Source organism: Fukomys damarensis, unplaced genomic scaffold, assembly GCF_012274545.1.
Source record: "Fukomys damarensis isolate Sample0158 unplaced genomic scaffold, DMR_v1.0_HiC HiC_scaffold_23, whole genome shotgun sequence".
Taxonomy (NCBI): domain Eukaryota; kingdom Metazoa; phylum Chordata; class Mammalia; order Rodentia; family Bathyergidae; genus Fukomys; species Fukomys damarensis.
The window spans coordinates 19615174-19626907 of NW_022900935.1; the positions used below are offsets into that span (position 1 = coordinate 19615174).

At 50.6% G+C, this 11734-nt stretch overlaps 1 protein-coding gene across 1 annotated transcript in view; it reads right to left on the minus strand.

Moving 5' to 3' along the window:
• Zdhhc18 (zinc finger DHHC-type palmitoyltransferase 18) overlaps nt 1–11457 on the minus strand; it is a 28094-nt gene extending 16637 nt beyond the window's left edge. Inside the window, exons 1-2 of the mRNA XM_033767370.1 lie at nt 11366–11457; nt 6532–6692 (exon numbers count right to left, since the gene is read on the minus strand). Of these exons, the coding sequence (XP_033623261.1) occupies nt 6532–6692; nt 11366–11457 (253 nt within the window). The remainder of the gene's footprint in view (nt 1–6531; nt 6693–11365) is intronic.
• Between the last annotated feature and the right edge of the window lie 277 nt (nt 11458–11734).

Genomic DNA, 11734 nt, shown 5'->3' on the forward strand with positions numbered 1-11734 from the left:
AAAAAAAAAAAAAAAAAAAGTTTTGAGTTTTAGAGTATTTTGGGCTTCAGATTTTTAGATTAGGGGGCTGGGGATTTAGCCGTGCCTGCCTCACAAGTGCAAGGTCCTGAGTTTGATCTCTGGTACCAAAAAAAAGTGCTTAGATTTTCAGATTAGGGATACCCGCCTGTAAATATCAGCCAGATGTGGTGGCACATGCCTGTAATCCTAGCACTCTGAGAGGCTGAGGCAGGAGGATCACAAGATTGAGCTCAGACTGGGCAAGAATCTAACTCAAAATAAAAAAAATAAAGAGGTGGAGATGTAGCTTACTGTGAAAGGCCCTGGGTTCAATCTCCAGTATAAACACACACACACACACACACACAAACTTTCATCACTGTTCTATGAACTACTACATTCCATACAACTGAATACAGAAACCTTCAGAAGTCAACCTGTGAATGGGGACAGCCACCGACCCCCTTGAGCTTGAGAAAAGTTACTGAAATCCTCTCTTGAGTTCCCAGTGGTCCTTCCCAGGGCAGACAGGAGCCCAGCCCCTTCCTCCCCCAAGGCAGGAAAGGTGCATCACATCCTACAAATGTGCTCTGACCTCGGGCAGCAAGGCCTCTTCTCTACACTCTGGAAAGAGGAAGTGAAGCTCTGCAAAGACATCTTTCTTAGCTGCTAAGAAGCAGGGTGAAGGAGGCAAAGAGAGACACAGAAGAGCAAGGGAGCCACCCAGGCAGAACGGAGGTCACTGAGCTGGATCAGACCAGGCTTTGCAGGGCAGCGGTCCTACTGCTTATTCCCAGACCCAACACCATGGAGCAGTCTCCGCTCCAGACTCGGCCTCAGAACCTCTGCCCTGGTGGCTTATGAGTGCCCAGAGCGAGTCCATTCCTGACTGGGAGGCTCACAGCTGCGAAGCGCTGACACTGCCTGCCTCACTGGATCACAGGGAGGGCTCTGGGCCGGGCAAGTGGGTGTGTGCCCACATTTAGAGGGGCAACCAAGTTCACTCCAACAGTATCACAGGGGGCTGAAACTAGAACCGGTGTCTCCCAAGGCATTTGTGAACTCCTTTCAAGTGTGAGCACAAGATACTACGTAAGGCTCAGATGTGGCAGTTAAGGGACAAGCACATATAGGTGAGTTAAACATACAGTATTTGTTCACTCACCCTGTGCCCGTCTGGTAGGTATTCGAAAAATATTTTCTGGAGCTGAATGTGTTGCACGCCTGTAATCCCAGCACTCTGGGAGGCTGAGGGTGAGGACTGTAAATCTGAACCCAGCCTGAGCAATTTAGTGTCTTGGTAGGCCCCGTCTCAAAACAATAATAATAGTAATAATAATAATAATAAGGGCAGGGCATGTAGCTCAGTGGGAAGCCCCTGGGTTCAATTCCCAGTATGGAAACAAACAAGAGCACCCAGAAAAATCAAAGAACTTGTTGAAGGAAGGACAGAGTAATTATAAAATATGCTCCCTGTCTTTGGGAATCTAAGATCAACTCCAGGGCTCTTTCTGCTATCTCCTGCTCTTTCCCAAGAAGTACAAAGGTGCCTTCAAACTATCCAGGCCCTCCTACTGCCTTCCAGATGGGAAGCCAAAGCCTCCGAGGGTTCAACCGGACAGGAGGGTCCCTTGTCTTCGACTCAATGGCTATGGGAAGCGAGTGAACTTCCCTACACCCTCCTCCTCCTGATCAAGGGGCGAACTGGGGTCCCCTCACTCCAAGACAGCTTGAATAGGTAAGGCTGTCACTGAAGCTCCCCAGGCCTGGCCCTGGGCTACTGAGGAGGCTAGGGGTGAACCCAGGGCCTCAGGCATCTCTGCGTTGTCCGCACAAAGCCTCATGAGGTCATAGGTGGGGCTTGTGTGATGCTGGGATTAAAGGTGTGTGGTTACTAAAGCAGTCCACTGATTGGTTTAGCACCACCTTAATCTCAGCAGTCTAAACAGAGTATAAAAGGGGCAAAAAGGTGCTAAGGTCCTTTGTTTGCATTTTGCTACTTTCTGCTCATCATGAACTGTTTTCCTCAGCAATGTCCCTCTGCCAGGCCACCCTGCCATGGAGCCAGCCAACTATGGACTGGAACCTCTACAAACCGAAAAGTTTTTGATTAGCAATAATTGTGCCTTGGAGCTATAAACCATGAGCCAAACAAATCTTTCCTCCTTTAACTTTGGGTGCTGGGTATTTTGTCTCAACAACAAGAAAAGTAACTAACACACTGAGCAAGTACTGTACTACTGAGCTACACCACAGCCGCTGAGTGCTGCCCAGTGCTGCCCTGTGGAGGAGAGGATGGCACGGCTGTGGTCTCCAGCTGCCAGGGTCTGCTCAAGGTCAGCCAGAGCCCAGGCCTCAAACTGGGTCACCACTGCAGTTCTTCCCAGCGGTTTATGGAGCTCCTACCCGCTATCAGGCTTAGTGCTAAGGCAGAGGATACAGGAAGAGCTCGGCCTGAGGGCAGAAGTTAGAGGAGCAGGCAGCTGCCAGCCAGGTCAGATGGGAGGCACAGTGAGTCAGCTCCACTGCGGGTGACTCTGGAGCAGCCTAACCTCATTTTGAAACCTGATGTGACTGCCTGTCAGCCCTTGACTCTGAGGAAGCTGCTCAGCCTCTCATAGAGCCTCAGTTTCCTCATCTCTAAAATGGGCAATAAGAATAACAGCCATGTTTTAAAAAGTAATAACAACCCTGTAAGACTTTATGGAAACAAGAGATGATGTAATATCAAGGTCTAACCCATTCCAGTCCATTATGACACTGCTGCCTATACACAATGCCTTGAGAGTGCAGAGGGAAAAAGCAGGGTCAAGCAAGAGGTAGCAGGCAAGGAAGGGAAAGAAGAGACCATGACACTGGACCAGAAAGAATGAGGCTGCAGACTCACTGGGGAGGACAGGACAGTAGAGGGAACAGCACAAGCCAGGCAAAGGCAGAGTCCCTGGTGCATAGCACGGCTGGGGGCGGGGTGCCGTCCGCCTGTCCTGCAGGGGGCGTGTTCAGGAGGATGGAAGATGATTTGTTTCCTGCCGCTACACTAAGCAACGCTGAATCGTGTAACGAGAAAATTATTCCTTTTCCAACCTTTGTCAAGCCTTCGACTCCATCAAAGGGAGCGTCTCAACTTTACTGCCTGACACTGTGAACATCACAAACCTCGAAGTGACCCTTTCCACAGGAAATGGAACCATCAGGAAATCTGTAATGTTGTTTTTGCTTATATAAGTATCTTCTACTAGAGCAAAGTGGTTTTCTACTTAAAGAAGTGATGTAAGGGGGCTGGGGATTTAGCTCAGTGGTGCCGCCACCTGTCTCACAAGTGCAAGGTCCCACGTTTGATCCCCAGTACCAAAAAAAAAAAGTGATACAAGTTTTCTTTTTAAAGTATAGTTACTCACTGCCCAAGGGCAGGGATACATTCTAAGAGACAAATGTGTCATTATGCCATTAGTGATTTTCTCCTCACTAGAACATCACAGAGTACACCTGTACAACTAAGGACCGTGATACCATCAAGCAATATACTCATGGGACTACAGTCATACATGAGTCCCTACCACTGACTGAAATACTGTTATGGGCAGGTGTCTGTATTTAAAAGTGAGTTGTTTAGCTGGGTGTAGTGGAACACACTGGTAATCCCAGCACCTGGGAGAAGCAGGAAGATTGCCCTGAGTTCCAGGGCAGCCTGGGCTACATAGTGAGTTCAAGTCCAGCTTGAACTGCATAGCAACACACTGTCTCAAACAAAGCAAACAAAATCTCCTGGCAACTGTTTTCAAAGGAAGGTCTTAGAGCCCAACATCCTGAACCCTACGAGACCGACTCCATCCTTCCAGGAGAAATATCCCTAATTCTCACAATACTCCACATTTTCGCGTCCCTTCTCCTGCCACTTCTGCCTCCTCTTGCTCTGTACCTCTGCCTGGAGGGCCCCCCATCTTCCTGTGTTCAATCCCACCCAAACTTCAAGGCTGGCGTGGCTGTCACCTTTCCAGGTCCTGAGGTGGCAGATACCTCTGGTCTCCCCAGTCACCTTCCAAAGCCTGACCTCACCCACAGTGCACAGCCAGGCTTTCTATCTTGCATTGCTCTGGCCTGGAAAGCTGCAGAGGGCAGGGCGCACCCCAGGGCACACACAGGGCATCCCTCTGTGTAAGGGAGCAGAGAACGACTCACACTGGGCCTCAGCCAGAGACTCTCTGAGGCCTTCCAGCCGTGCCCTGGGAGTCGCACGGCTGCCTCACGGAGGCTCACGTTCCCAGTCATTCATCCACCCTTTAGTCAACATCCCCGAGCCTCTGCACGATGACAAGGCGAGGAACACACTTGGGCCCCACACTGCAGGGAAAGGACGATTCAGGACTGACCTCGAGGCTCAGGGACAGAGAAGAAGGTATGAGGGACTGTGTGATGAGGGGCTGGCTCTGCTGGGTCAGGGTAGGGGACGCTAATGCGGAGACACAAGGACGAAGGGACGAGTCTGCTGCCCTGGCACCCGGGAAGGACAGAACACGCGCCATGCTGCTCCTCCTCTCCCTGGCCCTGCGACTGCTGGCGGAGGGCCTGCGGTACACACCTGGCCTGCAGGGCTGTCTGCACTGCAGCCTTGGAGGGATAACGGGTGGGAATCCTTGAGCACTCGGTCAAACTCTCTCCAAACACGGGGATTAATGCTGTCACCATTACCTTGAAGCTCACAGGAGGCCAGCCGATTCCGGGCCACCCCAACCTCTGAGTCTGGCTGAGCTGGACAGTAACCCTGCCTCACAATTAGCCCCAACCTGAAGGGGAGGAGAAACTGAGTAGGTGCCGAGTTGTAGCAGCTGCCAGGGAGAGCAGACTAGGTCCAATGGAAGGGTGCTAAGAGCTGCATCCTGGGTGGGGTGAGAGAGAGAAGGAAGTCCTATGGAGGCAAGACGAAAGCAGCAGTGGGTGTAGCTGTGGACAGCTGGGCACAGGAAGGAGACAAAGAGCAGCCCAAGTTCCAGAGAACATCCTCTCCCTGCTGGTGCTCTCCCAAGCCATCCTGGAGAATCATTGAAATGATTTCCAGTGATGGATGCAGCAGGGCTGTGACATTTACAGGCCACTAGATCTCATCAGGGCCCGCTGGGCATTTAAAAGCCTATGTAAACAGCACCCTGTTAGGGGAAGGAGCCAACCGCAGACCGGAAACCCTGAGGTGTGAAGATAGCCGTGTCACTTCTCAGCAGGAAGGAGCTGGGGTGGGGCCAGCTGAGATTAAGGCCCTGGCACAGGGGGCCCAGTGGCCCAGGGGAACCCACACAGCAGGCCAGTGCTTAGAGTCAAGGGCCAGCTGGGTGCCAGGAAGCCACACAAGCCATTCTACTGTCCTTCTGGCACTCTGAGCCAGTTCACCACTTGTCTTTTTCCCTTCCTGTCGTGTAGATCCTCATCTTCCTACCACATTTGGGACACACAGCCTGCCCTGACTGCCCAATCTAAACAAGCCATGCAGGCCGGGGATTTAGCTCAGTGGTTCTGCCACCTCACAAACATAAGAACATGAGTTCGGTTCCCAGTACAAAAACAAATAAAGGAGCCATGCCCCACACCTAATGTACCCCCATCTTCCCCTAGACCCCAGTCCAGGCCATCACAGCTGTGGGCCTGGGCCTCTTTGCTCAGAAGTTACCTCCATCACAGGACCTCCTTTGGCCACCCTCTTTAAAATCACACACTCTCAGCGGGGCATGGTGGCGCATGCCTGTAATCCCAGCACTTGAGGCTGAGGCAGGAGGATCGCTGTGAGTTGGAGACCAGCTTGGGCTGCATAGTGAGTTCCAGGTCAGTCTCAACTACATAGTGAGACCCTGTCTCAAAAAACAAAACAAAACAAAACAAAAAAACACCAAAAAGAATCACCCACTCTCCTCTAGCTCTTGTTGCCTCTCCCTCTTCTCTTCTGTCTGACACCCTAGATACCTAATGATTTGCTTACGGTCACCCTCTTCCCCTGGAATATCACCTCCATGAGACCAGGGATTGTCAATTTACTGCTGTATCACCAACATCTATGTGCCTGGTATACAGTAAATGTCTGCTGAATGAATTAATGAGGGTAAATGGATGTTTAAGAGCAGGGGATCTAGCCAGACTGCCTGGGGCCTCATCCCAACTCTTCCACTTACTGTGTGATCTTGGACCATTTACCTACTGTCTCTGTGCCTCAATTAAATCGATCAGTAAAAGGGGCTAACAGCAGTACCTACCTCACAGGATTAGTGAAGGATTCAATAAGATCAGGATATAAAGAGCTTAAAACAGTGCCTGGCTCCTATGAAGCACTCAGTTTCATGTTGGCTGCCAGCACGGCTTTCACCGCTAGAATTTCTTGCATATTTATTTATTCGTTTGTTCATCATTTACCTCTCTCCACTCCAGCCTGACTTGTTCATTACTCTATCCCCATCCCCAGCAAAGCGTAGGAAGAGGAAATCAGGCCTCCTCCTGAGTCCCGAAGCATGGAGCTGTGGAGACAGCTTCAGCTGGGAGTAGGAGTCTCACCGATCTGTTTCTCCAGGGCAGCTGCTTCACAGACGGTGGCCCGGGGCAGGATCCCAGGGTCGGTGAAACTCGTCTGCAGCAGGCAGCTCATGACAAAGAAGAAGAGGATGGCAGCGATGATGGGGATGGCGATGGTTAGCTTGCTGGCCAGGTAGGGACAGCTAGGAGGAGAGATGGAGAGAGAGCAATTAGCAGAAAACCCAAAGGCTCCCATGCCGCACCCCCTACAGCCAAGCTGCTTCTTGGTGAGGGCAGCCACTCTCCCTCTAAGTTCCTGGGACAGACATCACTAACTGATCCTTGTATGCATACCTCCATTCCAGGGCAGATGTGACCAACAGATAGAAACAAGGTCTTGCTATATAGCTCAGTCTGGCCTTGAACTTGTGACCATCCTCCTGCCTCAGCCTCCCAAGTGATGACAAGTATGTGCTACCATGCCCAACAGCAGCACTCTTTCTTTCTCTCTTTGGTACCGGGGATTAAACTCAGGACCTTATGCTTGCTAGGCAGGCACTGTGTGGCTGAGCTAAATCCATACCCCAAGCAGTCTTTCTTTCTTTTCTTTTCTTTTTTCTTTTCTTTTTTTTTTTTTTTTTTTTTTTTTTTTTTTTTTGGTTTTTTGAGACAGGGTCTCACTATGTAGTTGAGACTGACCTGGAACTCACTATGTAGCCCAGGCTGGTCTCCAACTCACAGCGATCCTCCTGCTTCAGCCTCCCGAGTGCCAGGATTACAGACCTGCGCCACCACGCCTGGCTCAAGCAGTCTTTCTTTTTAAGAGACAATTTTAGGGTTTTATTTTGCTATGTTGACCAGACTGGCCCCAAACTCCTAGGTTCAAGTAATCCTCCCTCCCTCCTCAGTCTCCTGAACAGCTGCGTCTATAGTTGCAACCCTGCACTCAGCTTTGATCCCAGCACTTAACTGCAGCCTCCAAACCCCACTAAACCCAGAGCTCCATGCAGCCGCTGCTAATGAAGTGGGCATCACTTGAGATGAACCATCCACAGCAATGTTGATTGACTCATTCATTTAGTCACTCACTCCACAAATATTTACCGGATTCTCTTTTGTGCCAGGCAACACTTTCAATAAATGGCAGGAATAATGGCCACAGATATGACAAGAATCCCTCCCCCATGTGGCCTATGGTCCAGTGGGGAAGAGAGACCTGTAAACAGGGAACTGCCACAAGGGTGATGTGTGTTCTCCTGGGGAGGGTAAGACAGAGGAGAGGAAATGTTCCTTGAAGGAGATAGTGCAGAAGAATAAGCAGAGGGATGAGTTCAGCTGCTGCCTCTGTCACCCAAGGGATGTAATCCCAAAGGGGTCTGTGGGGCCCCCCGGCCTGAGTTGGTTCAGGGAGCAGCCTATGCCTGCTGGATGCCCAGGCCTCCTCTCCCACCAGGCAGGCTGCCTAGCACAGGGCTCCAAATCCCCTCCTCCAGCTCACGGCTGGAACATTCTACAAGTTCTAGGCATGGTGGGGGAGTGGCTTAAAGATGGAATAAAGCAACCAGGGCCCTCTAAGGCCAGTCTTCTCTGTTGTCACTCCACTGTCCACCCAGAAGCCAGAGGCGCATTTTGGAAATGTGTATCAGATCCTTGCTTGACACGTCAAAAGCTTCCCATTTTATACGTATGGTGGGTTTGGGTGAGTTTTGTTTAGTTGTGCAGTAATGGGGATTGATGCACGGGTGCTCTACCACTGAGCTATACCTCCAGCCCTACTTATCGTGTGTGTGCGTGTGTGCATGCGTGTGGTACCAGGAATTGAACTGAGGACCTTGCACTTGTAAGGCAGGTGTGGTACCACTGGGCTAAATCCCCATCTCAGCCCTATTTATTTACTTTCTTGTTTGTTTTCTTACTTGTTTAGTGGCACAGGGGATTGAACCCAGAGTCTCTGCACTGATCTACATCCCGAGCCCTTTCACATTTTTCATTTTTAGAGTCTGTCCCTAATCACTATATTTCCCACACTGGGCTAGAACTTGTAATCCTCCTGCCTCAGCCTCTCAGAGTGCTGGGATTACAGGTATGTGCCACCATGATCCACTTACAGTCTTTTTTATTTTATTTGGAAAAAGGATCTCAATAAGTTGTCAAGGCTGGCATCAAAATGCCATCCTCCTGACCCAGTCTCCCAAGTTGCTGGGATCACAGAAATGCACTTCTAGGCTCAGCCCGATTAAATTTTTGTTTTGTTTTGTTTTGTTTTTTGAGATAGGGTCTCACTATGTAGTTCATGCTGACCTGGATCTCACTATGTAGTCCAAGCTGGTCTCCAACTCACAGCAATCCTCCTGCCTCAGCCTCCCGAGTGCAGGGATTACAGAGATGAGCCATCACACCTGGCCCCATTAAATTTTGAATAAAATCCAAACTCCGTATCACAGCCTTCCAGGCCAGGCATGATCTGGACCCTACTGAAGGCTGCTCCAGTCTCATTCCACAAAACTCTCTCTACCCCCTCTACTCCCTTTACAATAGCTTCAAGACAGGTCTCCAAACCAACTCTTACATCTCAGGGCTTTTGCACTTGCTTCTCCTTTTCTCTGGTATGTTCGTCTTTTCTCAGAAGGAACTTCTTTGACAACTCTGCACACAGCAGACCTCCCTAGTACTCCTCATTTCCTGAATGGCTTTACTAAACCATTAACTGCTGGTCTGCTGATGCGTTGAGTGCCTTTTCTCTGCCAGCACACAAGCTCCTGGGAGGGTATACACCACACCTCTTTACTCATCTTACATTCCCAACACAGCAAGTGAGCATCTGGACCAAGGAGGTACCCGTAAATAACTGGAAAACGAATGAGCTATGTTCACTCCCGCCAGAACACAGAACATAGCTACCAGCCTTTAAAGGCTTACTATGTACCAGACACTGCCACCATCACTAAGTTATTATTAACATCTGAAGTACAGTCACCATGTGCCAGGTTTTATGCTAAGCAAGTCACACACACATTCTCATCCTCTCTTTACCAGGATCCTCTGAAGTTATGCTCCTCTCTTAAGAGATGAGAAATGAAAGCTCAGAAAGCTTAAGTAACCTGCCCAAGGTCCCATGGTTCAGGAGTGCTAAAGTGCTAGGTCAGATTTTGAGGCCCATATAATGTAATATTGTGTGTGTGTGTGTGTGTGTGTGTGTGTGTGTGTCTGTGTCTGTCTGTCTTCCATTCTCTATTAACCACCCTCCCTCCTGGAGCTAGAGAGGACCTGATAGGCTGGGAACTGCTATCTGAGGGATGACTGGCGGCTGGGAGGACCGAGACAGCCAAGGTTCCAGGAGCCAGGCACAGAAGCAGGCAGCAAACCCAAAGCCTCCATCCTCCGGTGCTCTGGCCTCCAGGGAGGCTCCCCCCTCCCCCAGGAGCAGGGACGCCCACTGGGCCACATGCCGCTCTACACTTCTCACTGCTGCTAGGTCTGATCCTCAAACAGAACCAGCCCGGCCTCCTATGTGACCCACAGGACAACTTATCCAGTTCATGTAAAACCAGACTTCTTAGCCAGGCGTGGTGGTGCACACTTATAATCCCAGCGCTTGGTGATTCAAACAGGGGGTTGTGAGTTCAAGGCCAGGTGAGCCTACCTAGCAAGTTCATAGCTGGCCTGGACTCAAATCCCTATTTGAGACAAGAACAAAACAAACAAAAACAACCAGAGTTCTTTTAGGGATAGAGAAGACTTGAAATCTGACACTTAAAGGACTTCCAGGAAACACCAAGCCCTAGCTTCCTGATTTCTCCGAGGCAGGCTCCTTGGCCCACAACTGGACTGAAGATCACTAAGCAGCCAGTGACAGATCAGGGTCTCTAGGCTCCCAGCAAATGATCTGTCCAGTCATTCAACAAGTATTTGCTATACGAGAACCTGGTAGGCACTGAGGGCACAACAGTGAGAATATCCTGCTCTCATGCACAAAGACAGGCAAAAATGTATCAACCAGTACATGTATGGTCCGGACTCCCAGGGAGAATGGAGCATGAGGTTACCAGAAGGGTGAGTATTCGAAACAGTGCAAAGGCTCTGCAGTAGGAGTGTTTGGCGGGCCAATGAGCCTAGAGGAGAGTGCGCAGCACTGCAGGGTGGGGGCAGAGAGGGAGCAGGGCCACAGGAAGCCCACTGTCAGTCTAGCTCTTCATCTGGACAATGAGGAGGACTGGGATCTGGCTTACAATTAAAGGGGCATCCTGGCTGCTGTATGGGGGTGGGAAGTAGGACAAGCCCGGGGCTCTGCTGCGAGGCCTGTACAACAATCCACCAAACTAACAAGGATGCAGGGAAGGCCCGAGAAAGCCACTAGCACCCTCCCAGAGCAATGGGACAGTGTGAGCAACTCTCACCCTCCCTGTCCCCACTTAGGGCATTTCCACTGCTCCAGGTCCTCACTAGGGTTTCACACCAGTCTTGACCTAGGTGAACTCTGGGCCCCAATTAAACCCGGCTGCAAAACTAACCACCCCAAGTAAGGACAAGTGGGGACAAAAGGCAAAATGATTCACAAGCTCTTGCCTTACTCCCTCCCTGGATGGGGACAAATCAATCAACAGCCACAGGAGGTCCGGCTTCTGAACTCTCACACCAGAGTCACAGGGCCAACCACAGCAAGTACTGCTTCCTCCTGCCTGGCCATGGTCCCGGAGGTGGGTGGGGCTCTGAAAAGGCTGGCTGGGCCAGGTGGATCTGAAAGTCAGCCCAGGGCCAGGGGCCATGCTATGGGCTGTGGGCACCAGAGCTTCTGCTTGCAAATCCCTCCTGAACTTTTTATAAAGCCTGACTCAGAGAAGAGCAGTGTAAGGGTGAAAAGGAGAAACCAATTTACAGGAAGTCGTCACCTTGCTTCAAGGGGAAACCCAAGGCTGCAGAGACGTAATCTGGCAACTGGGAGCTGGTGTCTCTGTGGCGTCTCCCCATGGACACATAACCTTGGGAGGTGGTTTTTGGTGAAGACAAGTAGAGAAGCAACATCAAGTGCTTGTTACAGGGCTAAAGTGTGCATATGTGCCTCATACTAACCTCATGATGACCACAGGGACTGGGCATTACTAAAGGCTTGGTTTACAGATGAGGAAACTGGGGCCCTGAGAAGTGAAGTGGCTGCCCTGAGGTCACAAACTCAGTGGGGGGTGGAGCTGGTCTGCTGGCTCTGAAGATGGAACTCTCCACTGCACTGCATAACAGAGGAAGATGA